Raw genomic sequence first — 26,738 nt, forward strand, 5'->3', positions numbered from 1 at the left:
AAAACAAGTGTTCAGCCTAACAAGGTTCTTAATTACAGTCATCTTTCATACCATGCAAAGAAGCCCCTAACTAATTGGATAAACTGGAAGCAAGTGGCACTTGGGGGTCCTGGGTACTGTGATTAAGAGGTGCTAGCATAATGAATAAGCAATAGGCCACGGCTTCAGTGGGAGGAAAGCTTGTCTGCCATTTCCTTTCTCAATGGCATCATTAATAACTGCCAAACCCTGGATCCTAATTGCAGGCTGGGACAGTGGCCCAATGGGAACTGTCGATGTTGAGGCATGCTGTTGAGTAAACACATGCAAGCTTTACAAGAATTACTGCCTGGAAATTTACAAGGCTCTGGATATCCTGCCTGGATGTGCATGTTATGCCCACATTTGAAGCTCTCACAGAGATTTTCCCATGAAGAGAAATGTGCTTCATTGAGCTTCAGCTAAATAGGCTGTCCTTTACTTTTATCAACATTTAATCTTTCTGTGTCTATTTTTTTTTAAGTTGTTAAGAAGCTCTTATGAGTCAGAAAAGTTTAACACCTGTTTAAATGAATGGGGGGGCATTAAAAAATCAAATAAAAACATATTCCTTTATACTTCTAAGCAACCCCCCCCCCCCCAAAAAAAAATAAATAAATAAAAATAAACAGGTAAACAGGTAGACAGTTACATCAACTCAAATTATCTTTTTTTTTTTAAAAAAAAAAAAACAAAAACAAAAAACAGCTCGACTAATTTCATTCCTTCATCTTTAAAAATATTTTATTTCCAGCCACCCAATCATGAAGGAAAATTAGACAAGAAACTTGCTGGTTTGAACTCAGCTGTAGTCTGCAGCAGATTTACCCTCATCAGCGCTTTCACAGCCTTTGGGTTGGCACATGGCTCAAGCTACACTTTTATTCCATTCATAATGTTAACCTATAAGGTTTTAGACTCTGTGCCATAACCCGCTGGCTGCACTACCAGCACGAATACCATGCTTTCATTTCAACTTCTCAAGTGTGATACTTCAAATATTTATGTTTTTTCACTCCATCTCCCTGGAAACACGTTTGAAGGTCTCCTAATAGGATTTTTGTGGATTGATTGAATTACTTCAGCATGTAACGGTGAACTTTCCATGGCGAGAGGTGGACGAACAAGTATTTCAGACCTTTTCGCACTGAGTAATGACTACCACTGGTACACTGGGGCGCAATAAGGCATTAATTAACGATTATAAACTTTATTTACTCGTGGTTCACGTTATTACGTGACGACATGTCTCGTTGTTTTAGGCAAAACGCATGGGTCCGCGGTAGCAACTTTTAGTTGAGTTGTTTATCTTTGCTTATTTTGACTCGTCAACACTCATTTATCTACTCAACATCAATGAAACGGGCTGCATAGTAATAAAAAATGACCACGAGTATTGTAAATGCCCGAGGGCACTGGAACGTACCAACTCGAAAAGGGTGGGGGTGCAAGTGGTAAATAAAACTTCGCCCCTTGTGTGTTGACATATTAAAGACTTTTAGTGTTTCTGGATAATAATTATAACTTTACGAGAACACTGCACAACAACCCGGTGTCCCCGTGTCCGCATTAGTTTGCTGGCCGGTTAACTTGTTGCTCGTCTCTCCCCCCGCTGACTTGAACTGCATGTGTACGCGGATATTGTTACAATCAATGCTGAAGGCAGAAGCTCAGCTCTCAGCTGCTTGCAGTCTTGCTTGGTCCTACACTGAGGACGCTGAACTGGCGGCTGCAACTGCGATAAACTTTTTCTTTTTCGCTTTCCGTTTGTTGAAGATGACCTAACCTCGAAAGAGCCTCTGCTAGCCAGGTAGTAGCACGCTAGTTAAATTGTATGCACTGAACGTCTTTGTCTTTGTTTCTTTCACTGCTCTGAAGTTTACTCTGTTCTTGCTGGGTTTCCCCATATAACTTGTAAGGTTACTTTAAGGACACGTACTTTAAGAAAACATAAATGGCTTTTTGGGGGATGAATTTCTTAAAAGAGTATAAACCTTTTTTGTTCATATAAAAATAAAAAATAACAATGTGGCGTGTTAAACTCTTTTTGGGTGACTGCAACTTAATTGTTCTGCACTCAGTTGCTATGGAGCTTCTAAATAAATATATGTATATAAAATAATCTACATTACCGACCTGGTGCTGCTATAAATGTCCCCGCATAATAACCCGTTTTGAGGTTTAGGGGCTTCACGCAGGCAGCAAGCTCTTTGAGGCTGCAAACTCCCCCTTCATCTGTCAGGCAATGCAGTGAATCTGAGACTGCTGTAAACTACACAGTACCTGTAGGTGGAGAGGCAGTGTGGTTGCTTTGCAGCATTGACACACAGTTCCTCACCACAACCCATGAGATGATGTTAAGAGAAGCTTTAGTGCTTTGAGTCATAAGGCTTGGCTGCACAAGTCGCACCAATCTCCACCGCACATTTAGGTTTTTGTTCTCTTTTCAGAGAGGAATCTGAAATTACTAAATCTTGTGCTTTTTTTTTTTCCTGAGCATCAGAGTAGGTACTTTTTTTAGGCTGAGGAGCCCGAAACTATTGGCCACTTTGTTCTTCCTCAATTTCAATTCTGTTTTATCAGCTAATATATAAGGCTGCATCCTTGAAGTTCAACCAAAATATACACTGTTCTTATGACTACGTGACAGAGATGAATGCATTATAAACTAAGACTATGATGTTATACATATATGAAACTGAAACCTACATGATAAGAACTGATAAGATGCTGATAAGAAAAATTATAATTTAGGTTTGTTATCCGCTGGCATAGCTATGAGGCCTCTGTTTTGTTTTAGGCTCAAACTGTAAACGAGGACTCTGAATATAGGGCACAGTGACAGCAGAGCACTAAACTGCTTATTTGTCATCTTTGTTTCCTTTGTGGGTTAGGAAGTGTTGGCGCTTATGTTTTGGTGCTTATATTTTGCCCTTTCCGATGCTAACCACAGCTGGCTGAGCTTTGTGGACACCATCAACACAATACCCTGAAGAACTGGTTTGGTATGAGGGTACATTAATTGGAAATATCAGGGAATTTTCACAGGGACACAGAAGCAAGAGGTCATCCTTGACTGGCTAGGTTGGTTGGTAAACTAAACGTGAATGGATGCATATTTGCAGAAAATGAAATGTCTTCGCAATTGCAAAGGTTAGCTGAAGTTCAGATTGGAAGTGAAGCAGAGTGCTTGGGCAGATTTAATCACCTGTCAACTCTAGTGACTATTGGCATGCTGATAGAGGTGTCTCACAAATGCGGGTTTGACTTAGATGTAACCTGTTCTGAGTACTTCTTATCTACTTTTCCAGGTTGGGGAAGATTTTGATCACTACACAATGCCTTGATTTTTCCAAAATAAACAATTGCTGGAATCTTTCAGCTTGATGTGAACAAGTTCGTGAATCTGCAAATGTGCTGTTTGCTCTTGCGAATTATTATGTCTGACTAGGAGCAGGGTGGAAGTGATCTGTCCTGGTGCCAGAGGTTCGCAGAGGTCCAGAAAACAAAAGCAATCTGTTGTCTTCTATATGTTACTTTGGCTGTTTTATTTAACTTCTAACACGTTTGGAAATGTTGCTACTGGCTAAGCAGGCATATTGAAACAAGTCAATCCATAGGACTTTTTCCAAAAAAGTGAAAACACTACTCGTGTGGAGAAGGAAGCAGTTTACACATTTTCATCAGTTCCTGGCGATCGCTTTTTGTACTTAGTGTACTGCAATTGTGCTCAACAACAGCTCTGGTATTGTTCATCTGTAGGCTTGTTTTGGACATACTAGAAACATAATATATGGAGGCAATTAAGGGCGGTGGGTTTTTAAAGGGGATTGCTCTGCACTCCAGTGTGTGCTTAAGACGCACACATTTGCAAGGTCTTTGTGTTGCAGAAAAAAGGCCCTATTAGAACTCTATTCTGTCAGTGGGCAGCTGTGTGCCTGTGTGCTGAGCAAGCCACTGGCCCATTCTCCGTCTGTGTGAACAACTCTCACTCAGTCCACACGCTGACGCACATGCTGCCACTTTCACCCCTCTCGGTCCTTTGCTTTTTGCCTTTTTTGCATTTATTAATCATGCTTTTTCTCCTGTTTTTGACTGTTATTTGTCTTTCTGTTCCACTACTGCTCCACTGTTGCTCTCTTTCCCTCCCTTGTTCCCTGACCCAAGGCATTATGCAAACCTACCAGAAAAGGGTTGTTAGCCATGGCTGTCTCTGCCACCATGGTACTCTTTATTCATTTCAGAAGCTTCCCTTTCTTCTCTGTGACCTGCAGTCATAATTGCTGTGGCTTCAGACACATTTAAACTCACCCCACCTCCCCATTTAGTCTTAAAGAAGTTAAAAACAAATACCTCGGTTATTTGACTCTGTCAGTGTATTTGTTTCATTGTCAATATTCCTTGTTTTGTTTATTCCTTCCTCATTAACATGATGGATTTGTAAGTCTGGCGTCAAATCGCCCACAGAGCCACAGACCAGCAGCTGAAAAGAAAAGAAAAGAGGCATTCTCACATACACCAGAGAAGCACTCCCCCAACCCCCCAAGACAGGCACCAGACTCTACTTAAAGATGAAAAGCATTCTGGGATGCAATAGAAATGCTCCAATGAACACTCTGCTCTAGTCTTTATGTGGCGATAGTGAGGAATTATTTAAAAAAGGGAAAGAAAGGATGCCCACACTGTGTTTGACTCTCAAATAAGTATGTCTTTATTTATTTTAGTCGTTTGCATATGTTGTGTGCATGTGCATAACCTGTATTCTTCTGGAAAACCCCAAATCCCAGGTGTTGCCTTGTGTCATCATAACACCACACTTATGAATGGCAGCGGTTGGCATTCTTCTGTTTATTTTCCTCGACTGCTTTGGATTGGCCTTTCCTTACAATATGAGCCAAAGCATAACTCCAGTCTCATTCATGCCCTTCTTTACCGTAGATCCAGCCTGATGAAGGAATCTCCCAAATGAGTCCTTTATTTATTTAACAAAAAAAACAGACAGAGAGAACTGAAAGCTTCTGTTAGTGTACAGACAGTCTTATCTGATGTATTTTTAGAACCTGTTTTCCACAGTTGTGACAAAATCTAAGCATCTAACTTCCTCTTTCAAGTATTAGGACTCTAATTAATAATGTCAATCATTTTTTTGATATATACTAATGTGACACTTAATGTGTTACATCCTTTCACAAGCAGGGTTGTCTGGTCACACTGGCTTCTCATGACTAGCATTATTATTGATTGGTAATATAAAGTCATACTTTTCCCCCCTGTGGAGTTGTACAGCATGTTGGTTCTCAGTATTTGGGATGGACTCTGTTTTACATACTTGTTTTACATGCACCTGCATGTCATTACACAGAAGCTCAACAAGTAGCTTGCTGTGTAACATATTAGATTACTTGAATCAGATGAGCTTATTAACTGCCAAATAACAAACAGTATTATTAAGATATTGTATATGGAGATGTAACTGAAGTATTACAATTGAGAGTCTTAAGTCAGAGACTGATTGGAATTCTACTGTGTATTACTATGCAAAGAAAGCTCCTGGTCCAACTAGGAAATGTAAAAGCTTTGTCTACGGACATTACCTTGACCTTTACACAGTAGCAGTTTACTTTATTCCAGCACCAATTTGATTTGCTTTCGTTTTTCAACAAAGATGAGTGCAAACAACGCATCCCGCAATTTGAATGTGAAATGGCTTGTTTAAATTATTCCCAGTCATCACTGTTGAAACTAACAGATGTTTTAAATTGATAATATGTCTTCTTCCTATTTAGCGCTGCTTAACAAAGGACTCATGAGTCCAACATTTACTGTATGTGGTTATTTCAATGAAAAAAACTTAAAATGACACGTCTTCAGTGGGATTTTCAAATATCTGTTTTACATTCCTGGTACACATTATGCTGAGCAGTCAGAGGGTCCATATGGTGAGCTGAGCCCCCTCATGAATGAATGAATGGGCTGATGGAATGCTGCTCATAGTTTTTGTTCTGAAATTCTCCCACCGATACTCACTAAAAACTCACCCACATCTCCAAAAAATGTATGTAATAGGGCAGCAGAAAGTAATTGATTAATTACTCAGTGCTGCCAACATATTTTAGAAACTATCGGTGGAACTTGGCTCCAACAGGGCCGCATGGCTAAACGGCCTCCATCTCTCATGATGGTATGTGCAGCACTGTTTTGCATGGCGGCTTCATACACAAAGTCAGTGTAATTGTTGTTTTGTAGAGCCCTTCTGCTTAGACTCCTCTTGCATATTACATCAGACCTACTGTATATCTTTATATTAATAAGCATGAGTATGCGAAAGCTTATGGCTAATTAACATACCATTATATATGAATATTATAAAAGCTTATTTTTCAACCTAGATATACACACTTTGGCATTTACACAAATGCCTTTTGTGCTCATTTGGACTGCACACTTCACCACAAAGCTTTTCTAACTTACCACTAGTGTCGTATTTAATGTCAGTGAGGAAGCAATTCCTCCTGCTTCTCCAGTCACTGCTGTCACGAAATCATCTTCATTTGTTTGATTTGACGCCATTGTGCTTCACATAACAACAGAAGCACTTTTAACCTCATATCGGCTGCAGCACCATGGGCCACTGGCTCTGTACAACACTTTCATGGACTACTTACATGCTGAGGACACTATATAGAAATCAACTGGTTTTAAGAAAATGTATTTGTAAATTATGAGCTCTATCATTTTAGTGATTACAGTATACATGATAATATTATGTGTTAGACTGAAGATGACTGCTGCTCTGCCAGAAGCATGCGACCTCTCTTTTTCTAATAAGCATGGTTGTTAGAATTTGGTTAGCATTGCTAAACTATGATACAGTAGCCACATCTCTTTGACAGTTTTTCAGATTGACTTTGACTCATTGATGACTTATGCTTTGACTACTGTTAAAAATCTCGTGTAATAGCACTAGTCAAAGACTGTTAATTTTCAAGCGTGTTGAATTTTTGGATTTGTATTCTTTTCATTAGACAATGTGGAGTTTGGATTGGAAGGGGGGGGTGTATTTGTCTAGTAATTTGTTATTTTTTTTCTCCTTCAAACTAGAGTTATTATATTGATCTTTAAAAATCCACTATATAGGGTACTTATTAGATCATTGGTACTGACAGTGAGTATAACATCACTTGTTTATACAGCATAGGAATGGCCCCTCCTATTGAGCTAAGCAATTGCTTGGGATTGCTAGCAGAACTGGAGCCTCTGGTGTATGTAATGTGCCCCTAATGGATTAGAGCTCTAGTGTGCATAGAACAGAAAATGGAAGAAACCACTGGCAGAAAAGCAAGGATTGCTGGGTCAGTCGGAGAGGACAGTATAATTAGTGTGGTACCTACTCAAACACCTGATCCTATGCCTGTCAAGCTCCTTAAGCTTTCGGTTAACTAAACCCTAGTCTAAGAAACAGAGGTCAACCCCTAATAAATTTAAGGCTACCCTAAATAGAAAGAGTGTGGTGTGTTTGCGGGTTACATGTCACAGTGCTTCACCTTAGTAAACTGGCCTTGCTCAATAGTCCAGTTTCCTATGACAAACAGATTTACTGATAAAGACTGATGAGCTGTCCAGACATTATTATTCACTAGATGGGTGACATCTGCCTTTTTCACATCACCAGTTGTCATTGTTGTCTTCTGTTGTGTGCTTGGCTGCTATGGCTACCTATTAAAATCCTAGAAACAGTGTACTACCTAGCAACTGTTTTGTGTGTTAGGTCAGAGTGAAACTACCCCAGGAAGTATCAGATTCATTTTTATGGGAAAAAAACCCAAAACAAAAACTTTGACAATTTTACCTAACATATAGTAGATAACATATCCCCTCTCAGGCTCTAAATCTATGATTAAATAAATGTTAATGTGAAATGATGGTAGAATATGTGCATGTGAAGTTAACTCGTTGCCACAATGTTCTGTGGATATCACTTGGGGCTTTCTCCTTTCATGTATTTAGTAATGAAGTCAGTATGTTCCACACCCAATTCAGCAGTGGCATGTCATGTGACCACAAGGGAAGTAGAACTCCTGCGGTGCAAAGGGAAGTGTGCTTGCTTATGTGAATTATGTTAGTGTCTTCATGCCAACATAGTCGAGATAAGAAGACCAGTATTAACTGGACTTGCAAGTTAATTCTAAAGAAAGCTTTGGGGTTCATGTTTACTGCTCTTATTTCTATTGTAGATCTGTTGTTAAGAGTAACAGCAACTTAAATTGGAGCTTCAAGGCTGTATTCATGCAGAGATTAATGGTCACTGTCATGAGAGAAGCATTCAGGGTAATCTCCAAAAAAAGGCCACAACTTGACTACTTAAAACATAAAGTTTCACTGAATAAGCTTTTCAGTGTTTATGTACCTTTGAAGGAGTAGACGGTACTAGGGTGATAGCCAAAAGATTCAATGGTATGTCTTGACCTCCCACACCATTTTTACAACCTCGACCACATTATCCAAGAGAAGGGTCGCTGTGTGTTCACCCTGAATTAACAATGGACATCTTAGGCTTTCACAAAAGAAAGCCTCCTTTATTCTTTTTAAGGCTTTCATTTAGTTTCTCATGGACATCTGAACTATTTAAAACAGGTGTCAGCGTCTAGCCTTTTCCGACATTTAGTGCCACTTTGATTAAGGAAAACTGTGACAGTAATTTAATTTAATCTTATCAAAACAAGAATATGATCTGCCGAGGCTTTTCAGCCATGCCATATTTTGAATATTTGGGCTTCAACATTTCATTAGTGCCAAATGAACTGGTACAGTACAAGTACAGCAACTGATCAGTCCTGACACCAGACGCACTCCACACAAGTATGCAGCAACCAGAGCCAATTAGTGATGGACACCAAACACCCCGTTACAGAACTTTAGGGGGGGGGGCGCAAATAGGCTTCTATTTATCTGCCTGTACAAATCACAGCCTGGGCAAAGAGCCACATTATCTTAGCTGCTCTTTCTTGTGCCCTCCTGAGTCACTGACTATTGTGAGCCAAGAGCTGCTTTCTGCATCCCAGCATACACAAATCAGTTCTTGAAGTACCAGTGGATTTGAACCCACTTATGGTCAAAGTTTTGTTAGTTCGATAAGTTACGACTCAGCAAATATCATATATATTTGACATTTATTGGGAAAGATTTCCTTTATTTGAATCAAATAGGGCTGAGATGGGATCTGACAAAACAATTGATGAACCTCAGTCATTTTATCCTTGTCAGGCAAAGCAGTATCGCAAGTTGATCTATAGCAAGTGGAAGTCTTTGACTAAATCAGTCGGTGCTTTGTGCAGTGTTCACTGTTTTGTACTGTTGAGCTATTAAAAAAAAAATAATTAGTATACTAAAAGTATTAAGTAAAAAAAAAAAAGCACCTATCCCATCACATTTATCATAATATGAGACTCTAATGAAGGGAGAAGTAGCTCTTCCAGTTTCAGTTTTACACCTCATTTAGTATCCACAATGTCTTCTCTGGTATCTTAACTGTAAAGGATGAGACAAATCGTCATTTAAGTCACTTGCCTTTGTTTGATGATCAGCCTGACTTATGATAACAAAAACTACATTTTTCTGTGTGGGACATGCAGCTGAGTTCGTGAGATTTTGTCTGGCTTTATGAAACATATTTAACTTAAAGCTTAGTAAAATTGATAGTGTAATGTAAAGCTGTTTGATCATAAATCATAATCACAGCTATTTAACAATTGTTCAGTTACTGTGGAAACACAAATTTACTGAGCAGTAGATTTCCTCAACAGTGCATTTCCTTCCTCAGGGGTGGGGTACAACCCTCACTATCACAAATCACTCAGCCCACAGTACAGGTTCCACTACCCTGCAGTATTGTCACAACTAGGCAGGCCTTTGAGGTGTTCATTTATGGCCCCACAGATTTTATCTTTGCACCATGAGGCAAGCACATGAGTGAAACAGGTCCATCTGCGGCCCTTTTAAGATTGCTTTCACAACGACATATTATCCGTAGGATAAAACCAACTTCTCTTAAGATGGTATTTTTCAGATGATCCAACCTTACCTGTCATTTCACCAGTGCTTGGTGAACAATGCTTTTGTTTTCAGGGAGGCAAGACAGGAAAAAGGTTGATGTTGTGCTGGATATATAAAAACACAGTAATGATTGTTTTTATAATCTTTGAAGACCAAAGTTGTAAAAATGATATTTAATTCTTCTCCCAGTGGAGTGTAAGAGGGACTCATCAAACCTCAGATGAACTGATAATTTCCTGGGTTTTTGTTAGGACTGACATCTAGTCAAACAAAAAGGCTTTTCAAACAGTGTGATGTAGCCAGCAAGGACTCTTGCTTTGAAGAGCAAAAATCTGATCGGATCTGAAAATGGCTCTGCACAAGTGCTCTACACAGCCCATTAAGCTCTGGTTTCCCCATCATGAGAAGTCGGTTCATTAAATAAGCATGGCTCCAGGCTTGAATTCACACTCGGTCTGCCCTCTCCCATGACCCTGCTTGCCAGTCACTACACACACAAGTGCAGGTTAGCATAAGCAGACATGCATGTACAGAAACACATGCACAGCTAGCTCTTGTTCTCAGTGTGGAGATGCTGTTTCAGCCTTGATCGGACAAGTCACACTTCCTACCTGCATCAGTCAAACGGCACAATATAACAACCTTTACACACAGCCGTCACGCTCCTCGACCCTTATTCTGATTAACACACACATACACACACTGCAATACATTGCCCCACCCATTACTCAGTGTCACTTCTAATCAGTAGAGTAATCTGCAAAACTGATTATGAAGAACATACTCTTTACTTTTTACTCCCACTAACAGTACCACCTTCTCTTGCCTGTGGAGGCCCGGTTGTGCTCCACCGACTCTCTGAAATGAATGGAGATAATGGGAGTCATATGCCGGCTGTTGGTTTCAGGCAGGCCTACATGAAACATTTATTTACTTAGTCTTTATGTAGTCATGGGGCTGGAAACAAGAAAAGGGACAGAGATGACATTGTTAAGTCGGAAGACATGACTAGACTGGTTTAAAAAAACAAAACACTTTTTATCGATCCATGTTGTTGTTGTTTTGGTTTTGGTTTTTTTTTCCTCTACAGAAGTCAATTTTTTTCAGTGGTGCACGCTTCTCCCTAAAGCATCTTGTGTAAGTGCAACAACCCTTACTTAACACAAAACCACATGTTTCATGGGCAGGATAGCATAGTAGGCCTGGAAGATCCATTAGCCTCATGTGTTGCTCCGGAGTCGAAAGCTGTCATTAGCCAGCAGTTGATTGGGGATCTGAACTATGCTGGTACTCTCTAATTGGATACTGTCAGTGTGTTTGGTGGTTGGTAAATGACGGAGTCCAAAGTCACTGCAGCTACTTTTATTAAAGAAAGCATAACTGAACTTGCCCATCCTCCGCCATAGTCATTCACATGCATTGAAAAACATCAGAAAGGCTGAGTTGAGCAGATGTGACAAGGCATGTTTGTCCCCCCCAAAAAAAAAAAAAAAAAAAGCTATAGACCATCTGCCATACATATAAAGCTTTTAACGGTTGTGTTTACCGAACCAGCTACTGTCTGGACTTTGCTATGTGTGGGTGCAGGCAGTCTTTGAGTTAACCGCAGCTCCATATATGCTTCTTTTCTATTCGTGTTTTCTAGCCACATCTGTAGTCATGTGACGTGAGTAATGTCTTTTCCTGGATTAGCTAAAGCTAGCCTTCTGTTACAGCATGTTTAGATTCCCCCGTGTTCAGGGTAATATTGCTGACAGGCCAAATGTTCTGTTATCCACAGGGATGAGGAAGCAGTTTAACATATATCAGCACATTTTCTTTTAAAGCTAGTAGGTTGATAGGTGTGTGTATATAGTGTGTGGATCTATATCGATGACTGAATTTGCTGTAAGTTTTCGGATTTTAAATGTTGAATGGAAAAACTTAAGGAGTGCATATAGCAAACATGTATCGCATTCAACCGTGCCCCTTTCAATCACTGTTATGGGTATGTTAGTTAAAGCAGTGAGGAATGTAGATATTGAAGTGATTTATCTGTGAATGACAGTTATCACCTTACAGATTGATTAAAAAGGCAACCTGTTTGTATTTGTGAGAAACCTTTCTCTCAAGACATGTTTTAAGACAAAAATGCACATGCCATGCTTTTTGTGTTTGTGAAAAATCTTAATGAGAATGGCACAGAACAAGTTAAAGCAGCCACAATTGGGGTTAAGAAGCCAGATTTGGCACACTATTGATTGTTATGGCTATGCTTAAACCTGAGCTTTATTTAGGCCCTGCTTCTTGCCCATGTCTTGCAGCCAGAAACATCCTTTGCACTTTAATTAAATTAGTAATGTTTTTATTTCCCTTTTTTTCCATGAATACAGAGATTGGCTGACATTTGAGAGACCTACCTCCACCACCTTCACAAGTACTGCTCTTCAAATGGGAAATCTTCCTCTGCTTTTTGCCCAAATGCACTGTCTGCCCTCTGCTCTCATATAAGATGGCTGCCTGTGGCCTTTTTCTGCACCTGAACAGACTGGAGCAGAGCTACTTGCTACCATGGTGATTGTTTTCTCACAAACACTGGAAAAGAAGAAGGCTGCCAATGATGTAACGTCCAAGAGCATCGAGCGACGGCTGGTGAGAGAAACTTTACGTTTTGACTTTCACACAAGGCAAGCTTGTAGGTAGTGTACCCACAAGCATGTTAGACCACGATAAGTTGTTCACTAAAGGATTTTAGATGTCTTTAACTGTCATTAATATGATAGATACATTTTCACTTTTGAGGTTCTCTTACTCAGATGAGACGTTCAGTGTGAGCTTTATAATTGTCCCTTGAAGACAAAGAGTTCTAGGATGTGTTAGCCTAGAACAAGAAGGAACCAGTTCCCTAATAAAATAAAGGGAACTGGTTCAAAATCATTCCAAAATGTCAATGCATCAGTGGTTATAGCTATTGGCTCACAACAAGAGGGTTTCTTCAGGAGCTTTTTCCTACTAGTGGAAAAAAATGGTTGTTTAATGTTGCCTGTGCCAAGACAGTCTTGCAAAAGACATTCTAAATGTCAAGAGTTTCACTTCCTGAGACTGGTTAACAATCCCCTGGTAATCACTGGTTGCTTGGGAAAAATGTGTATTCTCCAGCCGGTTGGCAAGTGGTTGCAGGAGGTTGCTTGCTGTCAGTTGGTGAAATTGGTTGCGAAGAAGAATGCTGCACTGAAAACCTCCTCCCAGATTGTTGCAGCCCCCCCATAGCACTCACCAACTACTCTGAGCGGTAGTGAAATGGTGAAAAGTGTGATGCAAAATGGTGATATTTGCTTTCAGTATAAAAGCTGTGCCTTTTGAAATTTGTTAGTTTGAGTGGTAAGGCTCAACTTTTATTTTACAGGCTGCAGCACTTTTTAACTCACCACCAAGCAGCAGTGAAAATGTAAAGAGTGTTTGCACTTTACATCAGAACTACAGGTGACCGTGGCAATATTCAAGCAAGCAAGTTTTTGGTACAGCATACTCTTTGCGACTGATTACACTCAACAAAGGTCAGTGGCCTCCAGCGAGCCAGTCAGGAGAATAAACGTTATTCTTTAGTGAATGATCTGTGTGACTAAAGCTTTAAAAAAAGCAATGTATGGAACAAAAAAGAGCTTTTTTAAATTTCAGTCAAAATGTTATTTTTGGGGTGTCACCCCTGAGAATTATTTCACTTGTTTTTTTTTTTTTAAACCAGCACCTAGGTTTCACTTCTCAAAGTAAAATAGGGGTTATTTACATTTTATTTTTATCTCATTACTCCATTCAGACAAGCACGGGAGAGTAGTTTTCACTTTCCCGCTTTTATCATGCTGCTTATATGCAGTTTTTAATCTACAAAATCTCAACACTCCTTCAAGCGCTTGGATGGTGAAGGATCACAAACATTTCTTGACACGTTTAACATCAATATGATTTGTTCTGAAACGTCCAGGAATTATTTTCTTGGGCCCAACAAGTCTTAAATGTTTCTCTTTTGTTGAACCTCAGAGACTGACGTAAGTCTTATATAATATACTGTAAATGTAACCACATGCATATTAAAAAAAAAAAAAAAAATCAAAAAGGCTTATGGACAGAGGTTTTTCACTGCTACCTTTGCACTCGTCAGCTGCTCACGTTAAAGGCCTGGGGGTTTAGTGTACCAATTCTGTCATTTGATCGTCTTCTATGGCACAATAGCCTTTATTTTGAGTTCTAGGCTTGGTATCTTAGAAAAAAATTATTTTTTTTTGTTATAATAACCTCAAGGCGAGTCACTGCAGTGAAATGTGGCATTTTCTTTTTTGTCCTGTGTGCAGACAGCCAACACCCTCTTGTAAGAAATGAACTATGGGATGGATGGGTGTCTGATTAAAAGATAAGTGGGTGTAGGCAAAACTGTTTTATACTCCCCTAATAGCCTTTGTACCTTAAACCCAAGAAATAAAACAGGTGTGTTACAAAATTTAGTTAAAGGTTCTTTTGTATTGTAAAATCATTGTCCAGCTGTCCTTGAAGGTATTTCATGCACCCTGCAGTGAGTTAAAGGATAATCTTTAGGAAGTAGTTTCCAGCTCTGACAAAAGTGAAAGTGTAAAACCAGTCCAAAAGAGTGTAGTTCACCCACTGGATAATGGACTACACTCTTGAATCCTTGTGTTTTAAATAGCAGCAATAGCAGCGGTGGTGTGTTAAGCTGCTTGTGCTAGCTAGCTAGCTTGGGTAGGTGTAACTGTAATTTTCTATGATGTCAAAGGACTTGAGACTTAACTAGCTTTAACATTAGAAACTATTTAAATGCGCAAGTCTTACAAAAATGTATTAAAATTTATATACAAGCGTAAATTATTATGAAGCGTAAATTAGTGCAGTTTTTTGTTTAGTAAGCTCGTTGGGAAACACCCTATATATTCAGCAAGAATGGAGAAAATTAGCATTCATTTGGAGTCTTTATTCATGGAGTCTAATGCTCACTCTTTTGTGCGCTGCTTATTCTCCGCCTCCTCTTCAGAAATGTATCTAATTCTTTAGTCACCCGCTAGTTGCTGAGTATGAGCTAGTTGTTGCTGTGAACCAAAACGGTAAACTCGCAGACCATAAAACGTAAACAGTAAGCTTAAAGTAAGTAGCCATTTGCATTGGCTTTGGTTGACGCAGATCTTTGACTATTTCACACTGGTTGTTTGGCAGCAGCGTGTAAATAATCCTGACCTCAAAATGAAGACAAATCAGTCTTCTCATTTGATTTGAGGGCTGAACTTTTGTTCCTTGGCTTTTGTTTCTGACTTTTGCTTTATGTTCGCCTGTGCCCTCAACAGTGTGAGGTCCCCACCATGAGCAGAGGGACCACCCTCCTCTCCCGTGGAACCGTAGGTGAGTTATCTTCATTATCACTCGTTATGTCTTTTTGTTTGTCTTTCCCCCTTTGCTCCTGCTTCCATTTATTAAACGCCATCCCTCTGTGCTCTGCATTTAACATCTGGAAAATAGCAGTGGCTGATTATTTGTTAAAAAACATTTCACAACTGATATAACACAAGTAATTGTCCCCTTTAATTCCCCAATAAGTTGAAGTATCAAAATCAGCGATTGCAGTTGTCTTGTTGTTTATCCCCTGCCACACTCAATCACTCACTTCTCCCTTTTTCCATCTGTCACTCATCCCCCACTCATGATCAGAGTGCACCTGCCTCCACACAACGTTGCACAGCACTCTCATGGGAGTGAACTGTAATTGAATATTCTGCTGCCTATGTCAACAATTTCCCTTTAGCTGTGTTTGTGTAATTATCCTCTGTGTTAAAAGAAATGCTACTGTCAATACAAACCCAGCTATCTCCCACTGCCCTCTTTTTTTCTTCCTTTTTTCCCCCCTCTTTCTTTTGGGTAAAGATTTTTCCACTGTTAATCCTGACATTAAAATTGGCTAGCGTGTTTTGTTAGTTCAACCACTTTGTCTTTTGCTTTCAAATGGTGGCCTTTTGAAGTTCATCCCTTTCTCCTTTTGTCCAGTTGTTTTCCTAACATTCCTGTCAGGTCGTCACTGTAGCCCCCGTACATTGTTTGTCCAGCCAAAACAATGATTTCCGTCCAGTAGTCTGGGAGAGAGCGTGCCAGAATTGGAGGCAAGCATCCAAAAGGATGGTTTTTGGATCAGCAAGGGGCTCTTTTTGACAAAAGCTTCAATAGAGTCGAACTTAGCCACACTTTACTGTAGGTGTATTATCCTCCACAAGACTCTTTTGTCCCGATGGTGAGACAGCTGGAAATTCATACTGCTTTGACGCATATCCTACTAACCACTTGACTAATGGGAGTGACTGCCCAACTGTTTCACTGGCTGATTCTTATCATAATGTGCAGTTCATGTTTTTGGAATCAACGTTCTTGCATGTCCAAGTTTTAAATAGTCAGGAATGTTACTGCTGGAAACTTAAAAAAATGGCCAACATAGCAGTCAGTGGAGTGAGCTGGTTCGTGCTGAGGAAGAGAATTTATTGTAATCTGGGTTTTTTTGTGTGTTTTTTGTTTTGTTTGTGTGTGTGTTGGTGTTTTAAACCGCAGTATTATTTATTTTTTTGCATATTTAACTCTAAAAGTAATGGAGGCAGAAATGTGTTTCTCATGCTCCGAAACAGTAATGTGCCAGTAAGAACTCACAGCTGAGGTTTCACTGCATGTCCTGCAGCTGTTTATGTGAAAAACAAGCAGACAGACGGTGATCTTGTTGAGTCCTACTGGGCATGTAGTGTGTTATACTGAGCATTGTGACTTTTTGGGGGGTGGGCAGCCAACTTTTTAAGACTTTTAAAACATTTCCATCTTTGAATGCACTGATGTTTGTTTGTTTTTTTTTCTCCAGAAAATGACTTTTTTTTTTACTATTTTTGTTCTTTCAACATTATTGGGAATTTTCAGTCCAGCTTTCATTACAGTTACTGAGGAACAGCACTGGTTTGAACTGTTCAACTGGTAGTTTTATTTCCTCTAGGTATAACCTTGTCAATCATGTTAAGACAAACAACCTCCCACCCCTTTTTTTTGTAATTCTCCAAAGCTCATGATTTCTTTTTTGTTGTTGTTGTTGTTGGCGTTTCTACTTAGCTGTTTCTTTCTTCTTAGTTAAATAGCTCACCATTGCTGTAAGCAGACAATAATCTCCCTTTATTCTTCCGAACAGTTTGTTCTTACACCAACCAATCCTCTTTGCCTTAAGCTTATTTCTGCTTGTGTGTTTCTTTGTGTCTTTGTTAAGTACTAAATTATCCTTCCAGATATTGCTGCTAGAATTCATCATGCTCTAGTTAACAAATGCAGTTTTTGCTTAATATTGCTTGTCGCACAGAAAAAGATGTGTCAGAAGGGCTGCTGTTGAGGTCAATTAGTGTGAGGCTTTTATGTTTTCCCTATTACAGAGGCAGATAGATGGTTGGATATGGGGCGAAGCTGTGCCATCCAGCAGAGAGCTCCATGCCAGTCTGGTACTCCTCTATGGGATGTGACGCCTGATCACAACAGCCACTGTGTCAAGGAACCAGGCAGCACCACAGCAATCACCAGCCTGATAAGAGATCTGAGTCTCTGCAACAGTACTCACGCCGCATCCGCCACTGCACACTACACCACTACGGCTACCAGCCAAACTCCTACGGCACCCCCGAGCAAACGTCAGTGTCGCTCTCTGTCGCTCTCTGAAGAATTCACTGGCTTCCGCTCATCTTGGAGGCCCCAAGGGTCCCGAGTATGGACAACGGTAGAGAAACGAAGGTGCCACAGTGGAGGGAGTGTCAGAGGTGGGGGAAGCCATTTTCCCACCATGCAGCGTAGCTCCAGCTTTAGTTTGCCCTCACACTCCAACATCACTTTTGATGGAATCCAGGACCTGCCATTCTTCAACCAGCCGCTGCCTCTCCACCCTCAATTCACTGCCTCTCCAGTCTCCCCTACCTCTCTTGCCACACATCATCACCACTCCCAAAATCACGTCTTCCTCAGGCCTCTCTCACTTTCCCACGAGCAGATCAGCCTGCCAGAACACCAGAGGGAAGAGGCATCGGAGACCAGCTCTTCAGACTCCACCCCAGAGCTGGGGAGACGAGCTAGCCAGAGAGCCAGGGGAAAGGGGTGTTTGTCTCGGAGCAGGTCTCAGCCCTGTGTGCTAAATGAGAAAAAGGTTGGCATGAAGCGCAGGAGACCAGAAGATGCTCAGGAGCAGCGGCCCTCCCTGGACCTGACAAAGATGACTCAGGTTAGCTGGAAATGTTGAACATATGTTGACCTGCACAGACAAGCACTTACATATTCATTGATTTGAATGCATTCAATTGGAATTTGACTAATTTCAGAGTTTAATATTACATGTGTTTGCTGATTGAACACAAATGAGTATCAGCTTATTTCTAATCTTGCTTTAATGCTGGGAAATGCGCTCTGTTGCATTCACTTTAATCCTGAACCAGATGCACTTACAACACAGACAAATGCTTTTTTGTTCTTAGACTAAAGGGAAGTTCAAGACATCTTCAAACAAAACTAAGTCTGTCTCTTTCTCTCAGAGTTTGATCAGGGAGTGGATTAAATTAAACTGTATTAAGTTTTCTGCGTCATCAGTCCAAGGCTTCGAGGCTAAGTGATCTCAGGCTTTCCTCCCTCTAGCTTAGGGAGCGGTGCTTACTAAGAAAGCATTCCTCATGTTCAGTCACGCTGCCTTGAACCACGCTCTAGCAAGGCCCTCTCGGGTTTATAATTTCATTAACTCTGTTGGGTAAACAAGTCCATCCAAAGGTTGGACTTCTCACCATTTATTTGCTTCTTCTCTGCAACTCCTACCCAATATTTCTACCTGTCAGAAAAAGCGGCAGTGAATTATGGGTATATTTGGATGCACAGAGCTCTGGATGGATCTCCCATGTCAAGAGTTTTTGTTCTTTTGTAAGGTCAGAGGAAACGGTGCAACAGCCAGAGAGTAAACCCAAACCCAAAATAGACCCAGAGAAGTATTTTAATGACATGAACTCTTTTGATATTTGATCTGATTCTTGTATCACATTCAGCTCATTATTTATGTGAATGCTCTGGGAATTTTACACATTGTCCTATTTACCCATCCTTTCCTGATCACTTAAGTCATTTGATACTCAAAAATCATCCTTCACAGTACCTTGTGTCAGGAGAATATTGTAATTTCCCTGTCTCTTACTAGAAAGTTATCATCAGTTCATCCATATACCCCCCTTTTCCTTTCTGAAATAATATTAGTTCCCAGCCAGTCATACTTAGGAACTAGCCAGGGTTGGATTAACAAGGCATGGGTAATGGAGCCTAGCAAACATGTTTCCCCTTGTATTGCCAGCTTCTAAAAGGGGAAAAATCAGGCATGCAACATATAAAGAACGAATCCACAAACACACACATGGAGCCAGTTTTACATTAACTTGACTAGGGCTGTTCGATATAACGATATATATCGGATGACGATATAAAAACGTCTATTGTTTCATTTTACGCTATCGTTTGTTTCGTGGTGTTGCAAAATAAACTGTTTACTGCAATATTTTTTCATCGTTTTGATGGACACTGTAGTGGCTATATTCATTTCCTAAAGTTCTCTCTTTCTCTTATATTTAATATAACCACACTACGGACGGACAAGCACCCGTTTTTATGCGTTGTCGTTAGCAAACACGACGGTAAAACCATTGCGTGTCCGCTTGTTTATTTTCCACATAAACATTTCACAATAAAGCTCAAGATCCTGTTGACTTTTCAAAATAAACTGAATCACGTGAAATAGTATGCAGAGTATTGACGGATGAGAAGCAAAAAAGAGCTGTCAGGTGCTAAAAAATAGATTGGACTCAAACATTAGAACAGGCTTTTCCCCGAAGCACGCTGTGTAATAAATACTCACAAAGAAAACGGCGGCCATTACAACTTACGTCTAAAAATATATATTTTCACGCATCAGTTAAAAACTTGACTCCAGGTACACGACGCCCAGCTGGAAACACTCCACGCAAGTCGAGCTGCCCGAGATTCACAGAATTTACAGAAAATGTTAAATTTTTGTGATTTATATCGTTATCGGGCGATAGATGTCTTATATCGGGATATGAGATTTTGGTCATATCGCACAGCCCTAAACTCGACGTGCCATTAGTCATTGCCATTACTCTGCCAGTTACAGATTATTGTCAGCAAATGATCTATTCTCAAAGGTTAGCGGGTCAAAAAATGTTTTCACTTTTTTCGGGGGTTTGAGTCGACTTGCATGAGTGCATGTTGATGAAAGGAGTCCGGTCGTACAGGTTAGATGGGTCATTTCATATCTACTGTAACCATGTTTAAATTCTCATCCTCATGCACACCTCGGGAAAGTTACCAGTAAAGCATTGCATACAACAAGGATAGTATGATTAATACGTGCTCCCTTGCTTCATTTTCTTTTCCTGTTATTGAGACTTGATGTCAATAACTAAACCAGGTCAAGTGTGTCCAGGAACTTAAGCAGCATTGTAATATCTCACTCTAAGTTTAATAAACCAAAAGCACAAAGAAGATACCGCTGGAGATTGACATTGTTGTTACCAAAAGTGGTTGACCTTTGTGAGAGCCTAGGGAAAGAAAAAGATCCCAGCTGGCAGACTGTCTGGAAAAGGAAGTGTTAATGTGGAAAACTAGGGCTGGTTACAACCTGTGTCTGATCTACTGAGGATAGAACATGCAAAGTACTGCCAGGGTTGGGAATATAATAGATTTCACCAACTCTGATTGGAAATCAGTTATTTAATGTGATCTTTCTTCTGACGTTATATATTTGAGCATCACAAGACTTCTTAACTGGCCTCTGTGTCATTGAAGTGGCAGTTTTTTTCCCCTGGTTACGCACACACAATTCCTCCCACTCTTTCTCAAGAACTGGGTGAGCCTAATGACAACATTATTACTTTTCATACCTCCGTAAACAGTAGATTTTTTTTTTTACTGTAGGTGTGTTTTGAGTAATGCTGTCTAACATTGATTAAAAGAATAGCAAACATGTTGTAGATGGGGCAGGAAACTGTGACATTTGTCTGAACTGCAGTGGATACAGACAGGTGGTGTTTGATTAATTTTCTATGGAACGTGCGCCAGAGACTCGCCGAGTGAAGGATCATGGTGGTCAACAAGCCCTCAGTGTGAGTTAGTGGAACATGGTGTAATTTGGCCTTTAGATTCCTCGACCACATCAATGAAGGCGGGTGTGAATTCTGGGGATGCATGTCATGCTAATCAGCTATAACTTGACTACCGTGGGGATTTACATGCAGCCACCCCCAAAATTCCTTGAATGTCCTCCCAGTCAGCTATGTAGATAAGTTATCTCTGCCTGCCCTTCCACCTTGGCCTGTCATTGTTGTCTTTTTTGGGGGATTGTTTTTTTGTTTGTTTGTTTTTTAATGGACTGGCTATTGGGCATAGCAAACTCCATGTCCTTCACTGATTGATTGTTGACACTTCTTGCACAGTGAATTTGAGGAAGCTGTGTGCTTAAGTCCAGCCTGGTCAGTTAACTTCAGCTGGGCTATTGTCCATTTTTGTCCAAAATATTTAAATGTGTGTGTTTGCGTGCTTGTGTGTGTATGTACAAACTTGTATCCCTCCCTATTAATATTTTCCTTCTCCTGGCCCAAGTTCAAGCTGCTCTGGTCTTCCCCTCCTTCTTCCATCACACACACTTCATTCCTTGGATGGCAGACATGATGATCATAACTGAGCCCTGCATGCTTGTGGGAACACCTAGGTAGGCGTCTTGAGGTGCAGCTCTCACCGGGTATAATGACATGTTGTGACTTGTCATAAATGTGCATTGTAGAGCATCGCCAAACATTAGTCTGTAGTCACACATTATTATCGCCTACACTTTTTCAACATCTGACAGCCCAACATTTTAGTCTTTTATCATCATCTTACCTCTGGGCATTTGCATGAATAAGCCAGGCATTCTGTCTGCAGAGGAGTAAAATAGTAGATGAATGCACACACCAAAACAAAGACTGTGTGCGTGAATGTCTGTTATAGTCTCTTGTCTTTGCTTGCACCTCCTTGTCCTCTCTTTTGCTTCACAGTTGTTTGTTGCTGGAGGTCTGATTGCATGTTATCCTCAGACCAGTGTGTCGCTGAATGTTTATGTGACCTAATTTCGGCACAGAGCTAAACCAAAGAAGCACCATCGACTCGTATACTAATAATCTGAAGTTGCACAGTGAATGCAATGTAAAGTACCTGCACCTCCCAGTAGTGTACTATATGTGTGATTGTGGTTGTAGTTTGGTTCACAACAGGGCCTTTGCATAGCATTTAGCTCGGTGATTTTAGTTGTTTACCCAAATCATCAGGAGGGTATTTGCCTAACCTCCTGGCATGTGCTTGTGCTTCTTCGACAGCAGCTGCCTTTTGAACCCATGCTCTAAATAACATCCTTACAGTCCAAGCCATTGTTGTGTAGATCACGGTATAAAATAATCCACACTCTCTATGAAAACACCACTTAGCTCTAAAATATGTGTTCTTATAGGATTTTGGTGAATATTAAACGTAAAAACAAAAAAGGTATAAACCAATCCAGTGGATCTCATGTGTTGTTCACTTTTTCTATTCAACATTCAAACATGACTTGCTGGAAGGCATGCATGGCTGTGGTGGACATGATGTGTCAGATATAACTGAAAACCATGCTCTCATTTCCCTTAATGTGTATGGCAGCATTGATGAAGTTGTATGGTTAAAACATGGTACTGCTTGGGACTATGCTGAGTTTTGCAGAGGCATGTATACAGTGCTGTGCAAAAGTCTTGAGCCACCTTTCATTTCTCTATATTTTCTTAAGAAAATGTAAAATGTTTTTTTTGTTTTTTTGTTTTTTTTTGCTTGGGGTTTTTTTTAACATGTGAAAACATACAAAGAAATGTATCTTTATTCTTCAAAAAAGCTTGAACTCACTTAGGCAAGCTTTCTTGGAATGTATTTAAGTATACTTCGGGAAAATGTCTCCTGGCATCGTGAAGGACATTCAAAGCTCTTCTTTGGATTTTGACTGTCTTTTGTTTTGTTCTGGGCTCTGGGGAATGTCTAAAAATACAATGTAAAATCGATTGTTTCCTAAGTTATCTATTACATGTAGGCATAACATAGGTTCATCCTATGTAGTAGGTGCCTTTTTTTTATGCTTGAGTGATTTATAGGTCAATGTTAAGTGGCTTAAGAAGTACCAAGGAATGAGTGAAAATGCAGCCAGTGTCTAAAGAAAAACTTTAAAAAGGCTGGCCCCAGACTTTTGCACAGTACTGCACATGTTGTAGCTGGAGCTGGAATGTAGGGCGCTCTTGGTCAAATTATCAGTGATAGAGAAGTCACTTGAGTGAAACAGAGTAATACACGTCAATGATTGAGCTGCATTATTGACTGGTATTTCTACTCTTGAGTATTACAGAAATTTATATCATCATGGGAATACTAATTATCCTTTTAAATTATCTGTTTAGATGACACTGTTGTTTTCTTTGTCCTTATTTATTAATTTCTTTACTAAAATAACATGATATTGCCTAGCCTGTCAGTCCAAAGTTTTTGACTATAAGATTAACAGGCCCAATAATTCCTCTTTTGTATTTCTGCTTCTGGTCAATGTGCATTTTATTTTACAGAACAGATGTCCCAGACCCATGCTATTTAAATGCACTTGCCAAATCAGCAAGAACTGAAAACTGAAAGGAGCACATCACCAAGACTCCAGAAGTTCACTTTATTAGTCATAGTCTTTAAAATCTGCTGTATAGTATTTTCTGTGGATTAGGACGAGATGTGTAGAGTTTAAAATCTTTCAAACTCATGCTTCAGTTTTTGTTGTTTTATTTTACACCTTTTTCCAGTAGCTTTTTTGTGCTTGATTAATCATTTTTGACTAAAAGTAGAAATCTGCTCTTATATTCTTTTAAATTTTTTTATTGTGGTTCTCCAACCTTAAATGAAGTGTGTTTCTAAATAGGACATTTGAGGATAATAACTTTAAAGTGGTTTTCGTCTGTGTATGGTTAGATTCCTGATAATGGCAGTGGGTAATATGAGATATGACAGGTCCAGGGTAGCGAGCCCATGTGTGTGGTAATAGTGATTTGTGTGTGTGTACATGGGTGTTTTTCATCTGGCAAAGCTGGGTACACAGCAGAAATTTAACCCTGCTCCCCCCAGCCTACCACCACACCCACCCAAATCCCAGTCAGGCTCAGTAGATTTTATAGAAAGCATATTGTATAGAGACAGCCTCTCCACCTCCTTTCTCTCTTGCTTTCGTCTCCTCCTCTGCTGTGATAATTAGTAGTGGGGTAATACCAGGGGTTGAACTGAGAGAGCAAGAGCTCTGAAATCCCCTTTTCCACTCCAGTGGGGTAACTACAGCAAAGGCCTCCCACTCCTCACATGATCACCTCAAGCGCTTTCAGTTGAAGCATGGTGTGTTTGAGGTACTTGCATGTAAAGTTAATCCTGAAAAAGTGAGCTAACCTTAAACTTAGCCAGCCTCACCCTATGTTATAGTTTTCTCTTGGACGGGGAAACGGCAAGCCTGCTAAAATGAGATTTCAGAAAGGGTGTCTCCAAGCTCATTGTAAAAGGAAAGGCAATGTCTCAACACATGCTAGGGAACATTAGAGGTGTCTGTCATGAAAGCCTGGGCTTTATAGAGAAAACCTCATCTCTATTCACCTCCATGCCTCCAACATCTGCTGCTGAGGGCACTCCAGAGATCATTAACCCCTTCACTGCGCTGCACGGCTGCCTTTCTTTGTTGCAGAGAGGAATTCAGGGTGGAAAGAGAGCATGAAAGCAAACCGGGAGCCTTTGTGAATTGAGTCTCTTTAAGGTCAAGTTTTGAGAGCAAAAACGCAGGCAATTGTTCGCATCCAGATTGTCCATGGCACTCCCTAGTGTGAGCTACAAAACATCATAACAACTGTGAACAACAATGGCTGACATAAGAAATGTCTTTTACCATACAGGGTTGGGTTAGGTATGTGTTTCAAAGTGGTTTCCAGTGATAAATAAGCCTAGAGCACAGTTTGACACGAGATACATTTTGTGGTTTGGTGCTCATTTCAGTGTTTTGCTCAAACAAACCAGAGGGTTAGTGTTCTGTGTATACTCTTCAATGCCTTGTGCGTGTACTGGTGTTTTTGCATGTTTACATGTTCACATGCCATCAGTGAAAGGGAAAGCCGGCTTTTAAGATGCCCAAACTGAAACCCAATCTCAAACTGACATTCTGGGAAGCTCTGAGCTCCCTGACATGGTCTTTGACTTCTGTAGCTCTTCATCAGAAAGAGGCCATGATGTGAATGTGTGCAAAAATGTCCAGACTAACATGGTCTTTTCTTTTTCTTTCTTGTTTTTTCAGACTTTACAAAGCTTAAGCTGCCCTGGATTTTCATCTAGCGACAACTGCCAGTCAGTCCTGTCCCCGCCCACCTTGGACTTAATCGACCAACTGGATTCAGACTTCACAGGCGTGTCTGAGCTGGGACTAGAGTCATGGCAGGAAGTGATAGGAGATGACGAGGAAGAAGATTCATCTTACGAGGATAGCGACTCCGCTTGTAGTGTGGACTCACGGCCTGGGTCTCCTGTAGGCATCGAAGATGGTAAACGCACCCTCTGGAAGGGTGACTGTGGGACACAGAGGGACATTTTTCAGCTTGGGGGAGAGCTGGATCTTGAACAGATCGAAAGAAACTAAACTTTGCATCGACGATTTTAAGACTGCGTCTGGACTGTTATGGAGAAATGACTATTAAGATAAATATGAGGAAAAATAATAGCTAATTTTGTAAGGGAAAGGCTTTGAAAAGACAAGGATGGTGATACATATGATGAAGCATTGCATATGTTGTTAACGGCTGGCTTCTTGAATGACACCTTTGCCTTGAACATTCTTACTGTTTGTTTAAAAAGCAGTAACCTTAGTTTGTTTTGTGTTTTTTTTTTTTTTTTGTTTTGTTTTGTTTTGTTGTTTGTTTGTTTTTTGGTTTTTTTGGATCAGATATTCAGCTTAACTCAGGAGTGGGAAATTGAGGGTTTGTCTTAAATAAGTGTCTCAGCACCCCGCTGTCTTTTAACCTGATGACCTTTCCAAAGTCAGCTAACCTTAAGTTTGTAGTACTGTAGCAGTAGCTGGGCTCTCTTATATTTAGCTCAAATTTGTTTTTCCAGAGAAAGTGGAGGGCATCAACAATGGGGTGACACAGAAAGAGGCAAAGACAGACTTACCCTTGGCCTTCCTCTTCATCTTTTGTGCACACGTGAAAATCTGATTTGTTTTTTTTTTTTGCTGAATGTAGGCTCAATAAGCTTTATGTGGAGTTCAGAAAATGTAAAGTGCCTTCTTCTGGATGCTTGCTGTCTCAGTTCTCTTCAAGAAACTTGCCTCAATCGAAGCCACCTTTTCTGACCCAAATAGACAAATTGTATTTTTGAATTAAACACTGAATCTCAAATTTTCAGTTCTAACATCAGTGTATATTTTTCTAAGTAACAGGTTTTTTTAATGAGCTGTTTGTGCAGGATTAAGAATATAAGGTCTTTGTTCTATAAGAATGAATATGAAATAAACGTACATCCTGCACTCA

At 40.1% G+C, this 26,738-nt stretch overlaps 1 protein-coding gene across 1 annotated transcript; it reads left to right on the top strand.

Annotated features, from left to right (window-relative positions):
* The first annotated feature begins 683 nt into the window (after positions 1-683).
* On the top strand, positions 684-26,738 carry LOC146375068 (protein FAM53B-like). The gene is made up of 5 exons (XM_084947793.1): positions 684-1,828; positions 12,444-12,702; positions 15,399-15,453; positions 17,496-18,328; positions 25,511-26,738. Exons 2-5 carry the CDS (start codon positions 12,622-12,624, stop codon positions 25,847-25,849), a joined length of 1,308 nt encoding a protein of 435 aa, XP_084803919.1. The 5' UTR covers positions 684-1,828; positions 12,444-12,621; the 3' UTR covers positions 25,850-26,738.

Source organism: Perissodus microlepis, chromosome 13, assembly GCF_051167445.1.
Source record: "Perissodus microlepis isolate ML-2025 ecotype Zambia chromosome 13, ASM5116744v1, whole genome shotgun sequence".
NCBI lineage: Eukaryota > Metazoa > Chordata > Actinopteri > Cichliformes > Cichlidae > Perissodus > Perissodus microlepis.

What these genes read in the sequence shown, in the direction of transcription:
- LOC146375068 (XM_084947793.1), top strand. Translation starts at nt 12,622, where the DNA reads ATGGTGATTGTTTTCTCACAAACACTGGAAAAGAAGAAGGCTGCCAAT. An exon ending in AGAGCATCGAGCGACGGCTG is followed by an intron (nt 12,703 to 15,398) that starts GTGAGAGAAACT and finishes TGCCCTCAACAG; the next exon opens with TGTGAGGTCCCCACCATGAG. An exon ending in ACCTGACAAAGATGACTCAG is followed by an intron (nt 18,329 to 25,510) that starts GTTAGCTGGAAA and finishes TTGTTTTTTCAG; the next exon opens with ACTTTACAAAGCTTAAGCTG.